At 39.8% G+C, this 16,966-nt stretch overlaps 1 protein-coding gene across 1 annotated transcript; it reads left to right on the plus strand.

The window, feature by feature from the left end:
• The first annotated feature begins 11,892 nt into the window (after positions 1-11,892).
• Positions 11,893-15,553, plus strand: elp6 (elongator acetyltransferase complex subunit 6). Its single transcript, XM_035673101.1, has 7 exons — positions 11,893-12,151; positions 12,235-12,313; positions 12,406-12,476; positions 12,933-13,057; positions 13,380-13,596; positions 13,798-13,959; positions 14,463-15,553. The coding sequence occupies exons 1-7, from the start codon at positions 12,098-12,100 to the stop codon at positions 14,586-14,588; spliced, it is 834 nt and encodes a 277-aa protein (XP_035528994.1). The 5' UTR covers positions 11,893-12,097; the 3' UTR covers positions 14,589-15,553.
• Positions 15,554-16,966: the final 1,413 nt, after the last annotated feature.

Consider the following 16,966-nt stretch of genomic DNA (forward strand, 5'->3'; position numbering starts at 1 on the left):
TAAAGCTACAGGCGGCAACAACCGATCACACAGAGAGCCAAAACTCAAACACATAAGACCTCAAAATTAGTCAGTAGAAAACAACTGAGAGGGCAGTGTTGGAAAGTAACTGTAAATTAGTAAAGCCTCATTTGCAGTTAATGCAGAGTTTATCCCTTTTTGGCGTTGTGGGAAGGCTCGCAAGATCAAGCAACCAGTTGTGCCGACTGGGTTAAACCCTCTATTACCCACAGACAGTGTTAGACTAGCAGCCACTTTTTGCTTTCTACCTTCCAACATAGAGGCTAATCAGAGAGTGCTAGTATCACGTAGGGAGAATCAGGAAACCAAGGCTCGCAGAACCACTAGTTTAATCATCAGCACCAATAACGTAAGGATGAGGGAGTCACAGCTCACAAAAGAAAGCTTAGCAGTTTGCCAGAAAAATGAGTCAGCAATAGTGATGAGTCTGGTCAATTTACCCTTGATGATGATGAGACGTTCAGTAGGTTTATTCCACTGAACCGCCGGCTGTCTCGTTACTGTAGTGAGCGAGGATTTGGTTTTGTTGATAACTGGCCTTCTTTATGGAGTCGCCCTGACTTTCAGCCTTCACCCAACAGAAACAAGTGCCAGACTATCAGACTGTTCAGCGACATTGAGTCTCCCTCTCGAGCTGTATTACTCACAAACTCTTTCCCTGAATATGTGAATCACAAAGGTTTTATTATCATCTGTGCCACTGCCATCGGTGCTGTGTCCCACAAAGTACCTGATAAAGTCCTACAAAACGAAATATCTCAGGTGAATTGTGCCCCCACACCGTGGTCATTTCTAGACTCTCTCAGACCTTGCGACTTGTTGTGATGAGAGTTTAATTATTGCAGATTTCAATACTTTCGACCCTCTGATCAAAGCCTTTTTGGTAATTGTTTTGTACACGAGCCTACTTACTCCAGGTCAACACCCTTGACTTGATTCTGTCACACTGGATCGAGGTTTCAGCTCCGACTATCTCTCCTGTCACATCTGTGATGTCAGATCACTTTCTCAGTAAAAGCTTTAGTTACTTCTTACTTTGCCAAATGTTAATTGTATTAATACAAAATATAGTGCTACATTATTATATATTACTTCAGATTAACCGAACAGAATATGAAGCAGTTACAAATATCTCCACCTTTATCAGCTGCAATATTAAAGTGATGAATATGCTAATACCTTTACTGAAGTAAAATTTTGAATGCAGGACCTTTACCCGAGTTAATGTTAGAGTTGGCATTTGTTGCTCATACATAAAGATGTTGTTTGATTTCGTAAATTTGATGCCCGATGAGGGGCCAATGACAGAAATGTTATATCTGTAATAAACTCACTGCTGACATTGTGCAGGAATTCAACCTTATCCTTTCAAAGGGATGTATAGAAAGTAATTCATATTCATCATCCTCGCACGCCTACACACACACACTCACACCTCCCACATGTTTCAGATCGGCTCTATAGAACTTTTTGTTCTATTCAGGATGCTGAACTGGAACAACAGAGCACACACACACACATATGCACACTTACATTCATACATGCACAAAGCATCTGTCAGCTTCCCATGCTCTCTTTTTCATACACAAACACACACACATTTATACTTCTATACTTGTGAGGACCCTCATAGAGATAATGCATTGGTCCCTTCCTTATAGAGAATTTAATAGCGCAGACAGATTTGTTTTCTTTCAGCACAAATGCTGCTGGCCTACCGGTAGGTTTTTTTGGCCAAAAATGGCTCTTTTGATAGTAAAGGTTGCTGACCTTTGACCTAACCTAAATCAGAGGTGTTTTAAAATCCAAGTCTGAGTCCAAGTCAAGTCTCAAGTGATTCCAGACAAGTCATAAATTGAGTTGCACGTAATTCAAGGCCTATTAAAATCAAGTGTCAAGACAGTTGAGACAAGTTTAAGTGAAGGATTAGTTCAAATCCTCAAGTCATTTGAGACATCAAATCAAGTCTCAAGTCATTCCTGAAGAGTCCCAAGTTAGACAAAATGTGTCTCAAGTCAAGTCACAAGTCATTTGAGATAAGGTCAGGTCAAGTCTTAAGTAATTCAAGACATATTCAAATTAAGTCTGAAGCCATTTTACACAAGTCCAAGTCACCTGATAAAAGTCTCAAGTAATTTGAGACTAGTTCAATCTCGAGTCTTGAATTTGAGATAAATTTAAGTCTGGTCTCAAGTCATTCAGGTCAAGTCCAAATCAGGTCTGAGTTCTTTTGGGACAAATCTAAGTCAAGTCTTCCATCATTTATCAAGTCACAAGCCAAGTGCTCGGGGCCAAGTACAAGTCTTTCAGGTCAATGATGCTGAGCATTTTTCTTAAACTGTGTTTTAGTCTTTTTTTTAACAAAGCAATACCCCTAATAATTAGAAATACAAGATTTGTCTCACGCTGTCTTATTCACTATTTTAAATCTAGTATTTTACCAGTTGGACACTTTAATGTCTTAAGTCAAGTCTTAAGTGAGTCATGTCTAAAGTGGGTTAAGTCTTAAAACAGTCAAGTCATTGTTTCAAGTCTCTTTAGTTGGGTCTCAAGTCTACAGCTCTAATTCTAACCTTAACCCTTCGACCAAGTCTCAGCCCTTTTGTGCAAACAAAATATTCTCTTTCACTCTAAAACTACAAAATTTAAATTGGTTCCCACAAGGATAGAAGTACAACAGCAACACACACACATGTTCATCCATGTGATAAACAACCCTGAATGGGTCTCAGATGCGGCCGCAGTGTTGTTGGCCCTTTGTCGGGTTTCTCCTTTGGATCACTGAGAAAGCGACGGGTTAAACTGCTGTTATTGTGGGGGATCCTTCCCAGGGTGGAGGGGTGCTGATGGGTGGATGGTGGGGGAAGGTCTGGTTGCACTTCTCTTTCTTCAAATAAATAAAGACGGGGGCAAGAGAGTATTTCACCCCCAGAAGGTAGAAGAAAAGACTCTTTTTCATCCAGAATAGGAAACAGCAGTAGGTGAGCAACAAAAACAGCAACAACAGTGATTATCACCGTCTTTTATTCCTGTCAGCCTCTCTCTCACTCTCACACTCACACACACACACACACTTGTGAAAGTTGGCACATGCAGTAGCACATGACTGCACATGCTCAAACACACCTACACACACAGACACACACTAAAGGAGGGTCCTCTGAATTGAAACGAGTGAAGCCAGAAGTACCAGTGGACGCCATGGCAACAAGTGGGCATTACATTACCAATGGCGAGAAGTGAAGCAGGATGGGGGAGGTGCCCTCATCCCTCTGAGAGTAACACTGTGACAGAGTGAACCTTTATGCGCTTGTTTAAAAAGAAAGAAAGAAATGAGCCTCATCAATTTACAGCCACTAGAAATACAGTTAGAAATTATAATAGATTCTTAAAAATGTGTGCTGATCAAGCGGAAAGTGTAGCTGCACAGTGGGAATCCACAAGATCATTTGTTTTCACGTTTGAATTTTATTTTGTCTCTGTCATGTTTGGTGATAAGTGTTCATCCCTGTGGTCTCTGCTGTCGTTTAAGCCTTGTGGGAGGGACAACACCGTCTCTTTCCTTTAATGTTCTGGGTCAGATTAATCTAAAATGTGCCATTTTTCTCAATGTCTGACTTCATCTAGATATTTCGCAAAAGCAGTTTTCAAAAATACTCTCCTGAAAAGACACATGTTGCGAATACTGGCCTCACATTGTACTGTAGGTAGAGATAACAAACTATTTAAAATGTATCTCAGAACCAGACGGACGTCAAAGAAAGCATTTCTCCTGTGTATGTGGCGACAGTGGTGACAGTAGGGCACTAGTATGCTCTTTGCAAACCAAAAAGAGTTTTTACTGTTTGTTGTTGCTTTTTTTAACTTTGGTGTGATGAAATGGAACTTTTAGAAGATAATCTTAAAAAGGCAGAATCCTATTTCACACTTAAAAGTCAATTTATCCAAATAAGTGTGAAAACCACCAGAGGTTTTGTCTTTGTTCAGTCATGATGCTTATCGCTGCTGAAGCTGAACTTTCCACTGTTTATTCCAAACAAAATGTTGCTGCTGCAGCTAGAAATGTCACACATATCACTTACTGAGCACCAAATGTTTTCCCTTGGAAAAAGCGACCAGGCACCAGTCTGCTACGGCAAAATGAAGAATGATAAAGCTCCATTTCCATAAAACAAAAAAACATTTTCACAGAACTTCAGGATCTAAAGCTGCTGAATATTTTTTTCCTGTTATAAACTGTAAAAATATAGATGTTGTGTTGTATGGGCGGTGTTGTATGGTGCTTTCTAGGAATTAGATAACGAGGTCAAGGTCAGAGCTGCAAGATATTTCACATAACATTCTTGTAACTGTGTGATAATAGGAGCTTAGAAGTGTTTAAAAGAACTGATTTTAACCAATAATTTGGACACCTGATCCCTCCAAGAAAAGCGGAAACTGGTTGATCCGTATTTATTACAGCAGGAAAAGGACACATTCACCTTGTGTGTGTGTTTGTGGGTGTGTTTTTCATGTCCTCTGACCTTTTGAACATTTTCACTACATCACTCTCTTCCTCTCTCCCTCTTTTTCACTCTCACTTATCTGCTGCCGGCGGCGATTTCATGCATCTTCAGACAGAGAGGGCGTTGTTGCCATGGAGACCCGCTCTGATGCTAAAGTCTGAGCAGACGAGATCCAAACTCAGTGACCTCCGGGTTCCTCTGCCTTCACTACACATGCACACAAACACACAAACATACACACACACACACACACACATACACACACGGACAAGGCAGATTAAGGGACTCTTATGCAGCTTTACTGTCATCCAGTAATAAACTGTAGCATATCGGAGCATTAAAACTACTTTCAAATTCACATTAGGTTCAACGTTAAATCCTGAGATCTCTTCAGACAACCTGAATCCTCTCCTACACAGCTGGCCAGCTGTCAGTTACAGTTGTCTCAGGGCACACACATACACACATACACACACACACAAAGAGAGAGCGCCCTGTCCTAATCATAACTCTAGTCAGATTTTAGTTTCTAGTCTTAGCAAAAAATTTAAATATTAACAGTATCGACTGGAACATTTAATTTCATTTTTAGTATCAACTATCAATAATCGGGATGATGACAGTGTGCGTGCAAACTCTGGGAACCAGTGGATTAAGCTATAACATCATCAGCAGCATATTTTCATTGGTTATATTGCGAACTACAGGCTCCTCTTAGACATGAGAGACATGAGCCCCCCTTAAAAAAACATGATATATGACACGTTGGGAGGACTCTAAAATACTGACAATATGCTATTTTTGCGATGCATTTCTTCATGTCTTCATCATCATGAATCATGCGTACAATTAGGATAATATTGATGTATGATTCATGCATGGTGGGTGATCTAATTCACTTTAATAAAGATACCGGCATGTATGCCGTTCCTCCCATCAACAATATCAATAACTTCACTCACTCAAATATAAGAAACTTTCTTAGTCCCACTCAGTCTGCTCTGTTTTGTAGTCAGCACAATGTGAGTCAATCAGTCCTCTCTTGAGGCAGACATGACCACCCCCACTTGAGGAAAAGTGAGCTCCCCTGAAAGGCAAGGTATAGTGTGCACACTGGTATATTGTATGTAAAATCTCAAACTGCAAAGTATCTAATAACTGTAAATGTCAGACAGATGTAGTGTAGTAAAATATTAGTACAATATTTCCTTCTGAAAGGTAGTATGAAACGGAAATACTAGTGAAGTAGAATACAAGTAGTAAAAAATTATACTACTGTAAATTACTTTCATTTTATCCAAAATCATGCATCCCTGCTCTCGTTACAGCCGGGCTTTAAGGAGCTTGAAGTTCTCTGGGGTATGAAATGTGTGCGAAGGGTATTGAGGGTATAAGAGAAGGTTCAGGAAAAGAAACAGAGAACATTGTGAAGGCGTGTCAAGATTTTCTCTCTCTCTTTTTTTTTTTCCTCTGCTGTTCCGAGTCAAACCTGCTGGGACTTGGGATTCATCAGCAGCCTGTGATTGGCTGACGATGTGGTGGAATGATGGTGTTAGGATCCTGAAGGGGCTGTCGTGATTGGTTGATGCGGAGATGCACACACATAGTAGTGCACGATGGAGACACACAAAGTCATGCATGCATGTATGCAAAAACACACGTATGAAAATGCTTAAAGTAGCACAAAATGTACACATTTGGATTTACGTTGTATGCACACGCATAAACGCACACACACGAGCCACATAGTGACACATGTGTACACACATACAAACTGCACTTAATTTAGAATTACATGCATGCACGCACACAAGCTCACAGTGTGCCTTACAAAGCCGCCTGAAAAGACAGGATTGAAACCAAAAGAGAAGAGGAGAGAAGCGAGGGGGTTGGGGGGGGATTGGGTAAAGTCTAAATGAATCGTTCTGGCACCGTCTAGTTTACTAATGAGGCTCTGAGGAATGCTGCTGATCAGAACAGGACCCTTTGGCTTCTTTTCTAATGGAAATGTAGTGATACATTACCAGTCTAAAAGCAGATCCCATCCCCCCCTCTAGCTCCCTTTCCCCCGTCCTGCACTACATGTGAATGAGTGACTGGTTTGGCAGCAGGGCGGTTTGATGGCAGCGACTTCAGAGGGGTGAGAGAGTGATGTGACCCAAGTGTTCGCTTCAGCAGAGACTGATGATGATGATGATGATGAGGCTGTGTGACTAAATGAAGTCTTGGCCTGTACTTTTGTGGTCGTTGTTGTGGTCAATGATTTGTGTTTTCTTTTGTTTGAGCTTTATTTGTGGCTGTGGTGATATTTTTTCACCGCTCATAAAGAAATTATCAACCTGTCAATCAAAAGGTATGGGTGAGGGCAATTTTTTAGTCCACCACTTTGGTTGAGACTGAAATATCTCAACAACTATTAAATGGATTGCCATTAAATTTGACATTCCCAGTGGAGGAATCCTGCTGGCTCTGGTGATCCTTTGACTTTTCCTCTAGCACCACTTATCAGATAAAATATCTTAACATATACGAGATGGATTAGAACTAATCATTATGTCAACAACCAAATAACTAATGACATTCCCATCAGCCTCAGCTTTTGGCCTACTTTTTGCTCATTTGCAATTAGCACTAATTGGCAGATATAGCGCTAACATATACTAAGATGGTGGAAATGACAGAAACTTTATTATAAACATTTTTGTTAACAAAGTTTCCGCCATTGTACCTGTGAAACATCAACATGTTATTGTGCCTGTCAAACTACAGCCTCACAGACAGAGCATGGCTGTCCTGTGTGGTAGTAGCACAATGGGTATTGATCTGTATATGCATTTACCCTGTGTGTTTATGACTCTGTATCTCTGTCCACTTATTTGTGCTTGTACGTGCCATTAACCAGTCTATTCCCACATTGTAAGGTGACCATCGACTTGGAGCTCCACCTTTCCAAGAGGACTAAGATCAAGCCTTCCAGAGGTCCTTTTGCCCGCTACGACGTCTACCTCTACAGGATGCCCAAAACCAAACCACAAATCCTCAATGGGCCCCGTACCAAGACTGTTAATGGCCCCAGCAGAGCTAAGGGCCGCGTCCTACGGTGGGAGGATGACATGTATCCTCCTTCTCCCCCTTGTTCTGTCTGCAGCCCGGTCAGCACTCGCTCGCTGCCAGCCTCCATGATCAATGAGCTTCAGCTGTCCAGACCGTGGACTCTGAACCCCTACACCCCCTGATTTAACTGTTCCTCATATCTCGTTGTCCTGGTTGTCATCTTGAAAATAGTTCTGTGAATGCACAAGTTGAATTTTGATGGCGTTTACCAGAAGCTTTTATTCAGGGAAAGTAACATTAACAAGAACTTCTATGGGGGTTTTGCTTCCATAGTTTGACAAACTGTATGTCAGGTTGAAACTGGAAGCTGGAGGTGTTTAAAGATGCAGAGGACCACTGGCCTCCTCTGGCAGCTGTCAAAAAGTCTGCATTCCCAAAAATGTATAAATGTCAGAAACTGGGAAGTGCTATATGTACAGCTTCTTTAGGAGAGAACAAAGAGTTTTTGGAGATAAATACCCAATATTTGTTATGTTGTGGTTTTGTGGTCTTGTTATAGCAAAGGTAATGGGGTGTTAGAAAATTATTTATTTATATTCTGTGTCTGCTGCTGCATATTAACATAAAACCTGACATTAGCATTTTGTTATTTTTTTAAAAACAAGAAAAAAAATCCTTTTGTATTTATTTTTTCATTGATTTTTAAGTTTATGGAAACTGAGAATTATCTACAAAGTGCGTCACAGAAGGAAATATAATGTAAAATCATGAAAAAATAATAAACAATGAAAAATAAAGAGCAGGAAACAACAATAAAATGAGGAAACATTACTAATAATTGAATATGATATGATTACAAGCAATAATGAAAAAACAATTTGTATTAACAATAAGAATGGAGTATATATTTATATAATATATATGTATGTAAGCAGTATTATAACGAACTGCACTGTGACAACATTGAACCTCAGTGTCTTTCTCAGGAACACTTCAGGGACTGTAGGAGTTTCTAACGACACAGCCTGCTGATAACCTCCACAGAGACAGAAACACAAGCATTTATTTATACATTTGTGTATCCGTGCCAACAATTATACCACGAACAGGCCGGCAGTTTGCCAAACAACAAGTCAATGACAGTTCATTGGATTGTCCCATATTACTCTTCTCACATGACGCTGTCTGTCCTCTGCTCCTGGTCCATTCACAGCTGACTCAGCAGTGTGAAATAATACTGATGTTTGTATTCAAGTGTATAATATTATGTGATACTTTATTGATCTCTGCTGGAAGAGGGTTTTTCTTGCAGACAGACAAAGTTGCAGTTACCATAGATTCTCATTCTGGGACTGGAACTTTTAGGCCTGCAGTTTCACAGTTTTGGTTCAGCCTCACCGCTCTCATTCACTTTATTTCTTTCAGGTGGAAAGGAAGCTCTGATAAACCCACAGTGCACTACCTGCACAGCACCCAAACAACACATAGTAACTGTCAGGTGAACAAAGTGGAGCATGTAGCCGCTACCCACATAGCGAAATTGGTCTGGCCCAGTGACGGCCCTCACTTACACTCGCTTACACTCGGCCCAAATACAGCAATGAATTATGGTCCACAGGTGGTCCAGATATGGTAGACACTTAGGGCTGATGACACAGCCTTATCTCAGCCAAGTGTTGGACCATAGCTGGCCCTATTCTGAACCCTATGTTGGTGTCCACATGTCAGCTTTGATTAAACACAAGCCACTTCATTAATACACACACTTACCTTATCTGGCGTAGATGAAAAATGCATCAACCACTATAGTCTTGTGATCCAAATATTTATATTTTTTTCTTTAAATCACACCATTTGCAAACCTGTGAAATGTCATTTGTCTCTCTATGTCCTCTCCTGTCAGCACTGCATGTGTAATAATGTGTACATACATAGTTAAATGAGGAAATTGAGCCAGTAAACACTAGGCCTGCCAAAACAAACAAACAAACAAATAAAAAGAGTGCTGTTTGGTCAGATATGGGCCCAGAATAAGGCCAGCTGTGATCCTATAGTTGGCTATATCATGGGCCATATGTGGCTACCAGATCTGAACCGTAATTCATTGCTTTATTTGGGCCGAGAGTCTGGGCCAGACCAATTTCACTATGTGAGTAAAAACACAGATATTTCCTTCAGGAGTTGGTAGACAGTGAATATCGTATCTACATTCATCAAGTGGACACAACTTTACAAATAATATGTTAACGTTGTGTTTTCAGCTTGTTCTGCTGCCCCCAAGTGGCCCAAAAGACAATTAATGCAGCTTTAATTGCTCATTTTGGATTATATTATTTTATAAAACACAAATTATATTGCATAGGTTGTTTTCTTGAATGTGATTTTGCCGAGTCAGACTCAAGCAAGAAACAGAAAACAGCGGAGGTGGAAAGGTTTTAGTCAGGCGTAATCACTCAAACATGTGAGCTGAACTGCAGTGCAGCGGCTCAGGGAGGGCATTGCTCTGTCTGTTCAGGAGAGCTGCGTTATTAGTAGGGCAATAGGAAACATGTTGAAAGATTAAAATGCAGATTCATTAAATGTACAGTCATGTGTTTGACATTGAGCTGCTTAAGAGCTACACACTGCCATCTGCTGATTAAAAAACAAAAACAAAGCAGTTGTTAATTTTCTTTCTCCCATTTTAATTGAAAGTGTTTTATTGAGCTGTTCTGTGTGAACCACCAGGATAAGATGGATGCCTTCCCCAACCCTGCCTGCATTTGATTGCACTAAAGAAAGGTTTTCTGCTTTTAAAAGCAGACTTTTTATTGTCATTGGTCTTAAATAATGATGATAAAATATTTATCTGACAACAGGTTGTCAGATTCAGGTGATAATTCTCCGTAGGTCAATCAGTATTTGTCATTTGATAGATTGTTTTTTATGAAGATATTGATTATATCTGCTTTCATGCTGCTTACTGGATTAAACCAACAACAAAGAAAAAAAAACATGCACGCTGATTTTACTTTTTCACTTAAAAGCATCAGGTAAGAAACCTCTGGTTTGAGGTTGCTGAGTATTTCCTGATGAGTGCTTCTTCGTAAATAACATCTTCTACTACAGTATGACTTGATGCTGGTTTCACTTTGGAAAATAAAAAAAAATCCTATTTATTAACAAACGTAAGAGTTGTCAAGTGAGTGAACTGGGTGATCCATATTCCTCTTTTTTTTTTTAAATGTTGAACTCAAAGCATATCCAAACTAACAGGTTCAGCTACTGTATTAAACTGTAATGTGCTGCTGGGTAACAGGAGGAGGACCATGTTTCCTGACATAAAGTGAGATGCCCTGCATACTTGGAATAAACCCATATATATGAAAAGCAAAGGAAAATGATGTAATGAAACAGCTGGTTTTCTGGTGCAAATATCTACAAGTTTTTAGGTTCAGCATGGATAGACTGGCAGAGGATGCTTACAGACAGAATAACAAATAATAATGTTGATAAAGTGAAAATATTAACCAAGGATAAAACACTTAGACAGTCTCAGTTTTATTGTCAGTACAGAAACACCTTTAAAGGAAAGTTAGTTATCTCTTAAGTCATGTTTGGATGCTAAAAATGCATGAATTAAAAAAAAAAACCTATCTAGAGTGGAAAAAATAAAGAGCAGAGTTCAGGTTTGTTTTATCTGAGGTATAATTACATTACATCTATCACCACAACTCCCACTAAACTCCCATTACTACTGCTACTACTATTATAATACTCATTTAACGGCACTACCAGCAGGGGGCGCTGTCCTCCAACTTAACGAGGACGGAAACACACAGAAGAAGTCGCCATGTGCTTGCAAAGATCGTCTATTAAGATGGATGTACATAGCTGTCACCATGGAGACCATTGTGTCACAGAGTTGAGGTGGAAAAAATAAAAAATAAAGGATTGAAATCTTACAATTCAGTCCTCAAGGGTTTATATTTATATAGTTTTATATGTTGTGGGGTTTAGTACGACGGAGTATCAGGGCCATACTAAGATAATTATTACATTATTCTCGTATTATTACCACTTTATTCTCGAAATGTTACGACTTTATTCTCGTAATTTCCAAAAAAAAAAAAATATTTTTTTTTTCTTAGTCTGACCCTAATACTCCGTCGTAGTTTAGAGTTAATACAAGTCGTTAAAATAATTCTGAAACTTAAGATATTATAATAATAATATAAGCTACAATAAGCGGTTTCCAACGGCGTCTTCGTGGTCCAAATGTGTTTTCCTCTGAAAGCAGAGTGAGACCTCCTGTGTTGTGTTTACTCCTCTTTGGTACGACGCTAACTTACCTGGCGTTAGCACGGCAGCTGGTGCAGAGAAAAAAGCAAATTATACAGTAAAGTAGAGTATCTAACGTTGTTTTTTTAACCTATAAATTTACCAGACACAGTTTGGGATTAACCCCCAGTTTTAAAAACGTTATTCCAGCTCACTTACGAGCAGTTTTGGCCTGTATTGTTGACTAGTTATCAGCTATGTTTACAGAGCTCAACAGTATCTTGAACACCAGTCCGGACAGCTTCACACAGGTGAGCATTTACCTGTGTTTTAATGAATCCAGCACTGTCATATTAAGATGTAATTAACTAATGTGATGTTTTGTAACCTACAGGGAGAATTTATCTTGGTCTCAGACAGACAGAGTGATGCCTCTTTCCTCATTCACCACTTCCTCTCTTTGTACCTACGAGGTGAGTTACATCATAAACTATATATATAACTATAATATAGTTTATGTGTTTGGGTTTAAGCTGCAGGTTAATGTGTCTCTCTGCTGTCTCAGCTCGATGCAGAGTTTGGTTTCTGGGTCTGGTGCAGTCCTTCAACCATTACAGTGCAGTCAGCCAGAGACTGGTGAGTGTTATTATTGAACCTTTACACTTTAAGAGGAGTGTTATTTGGAGACCTGATGACATTAAAAGTTAACATTTCACACTGCAGTCAGTCTAATAGTGATGAATCGTATTCTGCATTATCCATCATCCCTGTTTACTTCTTTTAAAGCATTAAAGTTCCTCTCCTTCCGTCCTTGATTCTTATTTATTTTCCTGTCACTTCTGGATTATTACATTATTTTTGGGGCACGGGAATATTGCCAGATTTGTTTTATTTTACCTTTTAGTGTTAGGAGGCATGAATAATTACACTGAATCTGTGTGTATCTGTAACACTGCTCCCTCCATGAGCCTGTTTCTGAAATACACATCTGTGAAATGCTTATTAATCAGGACCTGGTCCCATCACAAGAGGATTCCCATTAACTGTGTGTGTGAACTGTGTGAACTGTGTGTGTGAACTGTGTGTCCTCAGGGTGTAAGCCTTGCACAAGCAAAGGAGAAGGGGCAGCTGGTTTTCCTGGAGGGACTGAAGGAGTCGTTGTCTGTTTTAATTCCTCAAGAAACAAACACGGGAAGTCAAGCCATGGACTTCCTCAGGTACGAACAAATAATCACCTTTTTCTTGATTCATTTTTGTTGGGTTTTATTACCTGTACAGACTAGAAGTCTATTGGAAAGCATCCCTTTTAATGAACTACAATCATAAATGATTTGAGTGTATCCTTTGGGATCCATCCAGTATTAAATTTACACACTAGTAACTAGTTTTTGTAAAATCAGATAGATAGATAGATAGATAGACTTTATTAATCCCCGAAGGGAAATTGGATATTCATCTTCCCACATATTTCCAGACTTCGGGACCTACGTAGGAACCCTGTAATAATGTTCTCCGTCTCCCTCGTGTCTCTGTGTTCAGGGATCCTGCCGTTGGCCTGAAGAGTCTGTACGAGTTTGTCCGGTCCAGTGTGAGCAGTTCTAGTGGCAGCGACGAGGGGCCGGATGGGGCCGAGGAGTGGGGGCCCCCGGTGTTGCTGGTGGACGACCTCAGTGTGCTTCTGAGTCTGGGGGTGAGCGTTGGAGCTGTGTTGGACTTCAGCCACTACTGCAGAGCCACCGTCTGCTCCCAGCTACAGGTTAGATTATTGCTGTCAAAGCACGAGTGTGTTTCTGTCTTTGGGAGTTTGAGCTGTACCTCGCGTTGTAAAACTCTCTCCACTAACTTGAATTTGCTTTATTTGAGACGTTTTTTGGGACGCACTGACTTCCTGTACGGTATCTTCAACAGCTCCAATAAAAAGCTCTCTGTCTTATCATTACTTTGACTGTGACTGCAGGGCAATGTGGTGATGCTGGCACGCTGCGATGGGGAGGAAGAGGAGGACGACGAAGATGACGAAGGCTCAGAGAGACTTCTGAAGGGCCTGACCCACCAGTGTAGCCTCACTCTTCATGTACAGGGTCTCCCTACTGGCTACTGCAGGGACATACACGGGCAGGTGTGTGTGTGTTTGTCTCTATACAGTTCTTCTAATTCTGATGTGCCTATAGTCCAAGTCTACTGTCTATCTTTATTATTGTCTCAGTACATCTTCTGGTTAACAAAATTGCACTTACAAAGTATTTAAAGAGCTTTATTTGTCTAACTAACAGTCAAAAAACTTCAGTTTGCTATAATAAAAGACAAAAAACTGCTAATATTCACATTTGAAAAGCTGGAAATTGAGTATTTTTGCTTAAAGAATACTTAAATTATCAGTTTTGTTACAGATGAATTTTTCTATCTATTGCCTCATTGATTAAGTGACTGGTCACTAGTGGGGAGATGGATTGTACCTTGTTAAAATATTAATATCTGGGTGAAATCCGTGCACACACAGTATCAATGACTGACACTAATGATGATAGACATGGCCTAAAGTCAGTGAGAGAGGCTACAAATATCTGCAGTTGAAGACGCTTAAAAAGATGTTATTAAACCAGTAGTGTTCTTTATTTTCAGGTGGAAGTGTGTTGGAGGAGGAGACAAGGCGATGGGCAGCACACACAGAAGAAAGTCTTTCAGTACAAGGTCCACGATAAAGGAGCCTCCTTCTTCGCTCGCGGGACGTCCAGCGCCGTCCTCTAGTGCCACGTCTCCACCTCTCCGTTTGCCTTTTGTCTCTTTGGCATGTGACAAATGACTGTTATATTTTAATATCACCAGATAATACAGATGTTACAGTGGTTGGTAAACTTCACCAGCCAGAGCCAAGCTTTACATTTTGGTGCTCGCTCGTGTCACTGACCCAGTCTGGGAAGAACACCATGATCCTGCCAGCTGATAGTCTGGTTCCAGATCTGTGTGTTGCTGCTCACTTCTCTTATTTACGACCGCCTGACGGTCAGGCTGATCTGCTGAAGGTGTGACTACAGACTCGTGTTATTTCTTTGGTCACTATATGAGTTGTTTTTGTGTGTTGACAGCATGCTATAAATGCAGAACCGTTTACATTTGTAATGGTTAGTGAACATTTTGTTGGACGGTGGATGGATTGATGTTTAGCTATATTCACAGAGCCTTCACTCTCTGATAAACTTGTCCTGCATTAGAAACGTATGCAGTTAAAACAACCGCGGTGCTAATAGAACAATGGACAAGCATCAGGGAGAAGAAAACACTGAATTTGTCCCAAAAAAAAGCCTATTTAAGTATGTATGATTTTTTAAAAATAGATAAAATAAAAATATACATAATACTGACAGAAAATTGCATTCAAAGTATCAATAAAAACTCTGTGTCTTTGATACGATATTCACAGGAAATAATCTGCTGCTCTGTGTTCACTGTACAGTTTATCAGTTGTTCTGACCTGTTATTGTTTGCCATTGAATATAATATGAAATATCAAAAACATGTTGTTTTGTCAGGTGTCGACAGTTGACTCAGTGATAAATAAAGGTTGGGAACCACTGCTGTAGACCAATACATTGGTGACAGTGCTGGTATATAAGAGAATAATAATGAATAAAGATGATTATTTCCATCCAGAATTGCTTTCTTACCGCTGAATGGAGCTGTTGCTGTTGATGTTGGTTGAATAAAATAATAAAACAGTGGAAATAGTGTCGTTACACAGGATTTAATCAAACGCTCCATATCATAGGCAAACACCCTAATGGACTATATGCATTAATTGTAATAAGCTGGAAACTGTCAAACGTTATTAAAAGACTGCAGCAAAGTATGTTTAGGAGAGGAGGGAGTTAATATCGGTCATATAGATGGTATTATCATTCGGTATGTCGATCACTTAGTTTTGTCGACCTCTACGCCAGCCCCTGATAGACATAGCAATATATACATAGCAAAATTGACCCGGTACGGTAGATAGTTGAAGATGGGGCATGTATGTGCGGGCAGGAGTCACCATAGGTCCATGGGAGTCACTGCAGGTTGGAGGTTCTCGCGGGAGTTTGAAGTATCTCGATAATTCAGAAAAACAATTACTCCGAAAAACAGAAAAAAAATTAGTCAGAAAAACAGAAAAAATATTCAAAAAAACAAACCAAAAAATCAATTACTCACTTTTTTCAAGTGAATGCAATACGCTTCTGTACACAACGACTGTTATTGTTTAGAATAAAAATATAAAAATACAAAATATATATATAAACACAGTACATTTGAAATACAGAAGACCGTACTATAACTTTAAGATACACTCCCCAACGTTATTATGGCAGTCCCAAATCACAAAATGTATTATCACACACAGATTATTAGACTGTGTGTTTAAATGAAAACAAACTGTGGACGGTGGAGAAGAAAAAAAAAAGAGTTCATATTTTCATTTCCTTTTAGGACCCCCTGGTGGTACTTCAGGGCCCCAAGGAGCAACAAACCTTGTCCTCACTATCAGATATGTAACAGAGAATGACCACTTAATGATTCTTTCAAGTGTCTCTTAATACAATACCAACATGCCGATATGTGCACTGAAAGAGTTGTGGTTCAATGTTATTTCTACTTCCTGTCCCTACTGGCTTTGATGAAGCAATCCCTTCTTAGCCAATGTAAGAGATAGAGGACAACATTTCTGTGAAAAAATAATTTCTACAGTTCAGCTGAAGTTTATAACAGGCCTCCACAGCCTGAAATAGTTGCTTGATCCTAAGTCACGGCCTTTTTAGCATGACATTTCCTTCTTTGTGCTATATTTCACGGCAACTTGGCAAGGAAACCCTGCAGAAACACAAAAAGGGAGCAACTTACAAGACACTAGTCAAATTTAAAAAATCTGGTCAAGTCCGTGGTAGATAAATCAGCAGGTATTGCCCGTCACAGTGGCTGACAACTGTGAGATATGATAGCTATGATTCATCCGTATTCAGTATTTGGCTGTTCGTTCTTTGTCCTTGATGTAAATTCTGACCGTGAGTAGAACAAAGCAGTAAAATGGATCCGTAAACAGGGTTCTGATTAGCTGTGCAAAGCATCAGGATTTTAATGTACCACACTGTCCT

Source organism: Morone saxatilis, unplaced genomic scaffold (assembly GCF_004916995.1).
Source record: "Morone saxatilis isolate NCDOM2014 unplaced genomic scaffold, NCSU_SB_2.0 Contig24, whole genome shotgun sequence".
NCBI classification, from domain to species: Eukaryota; Metazoa; Chordata; class Actinopteri; family Moronidae; genus Morone; species Morone saxatilis.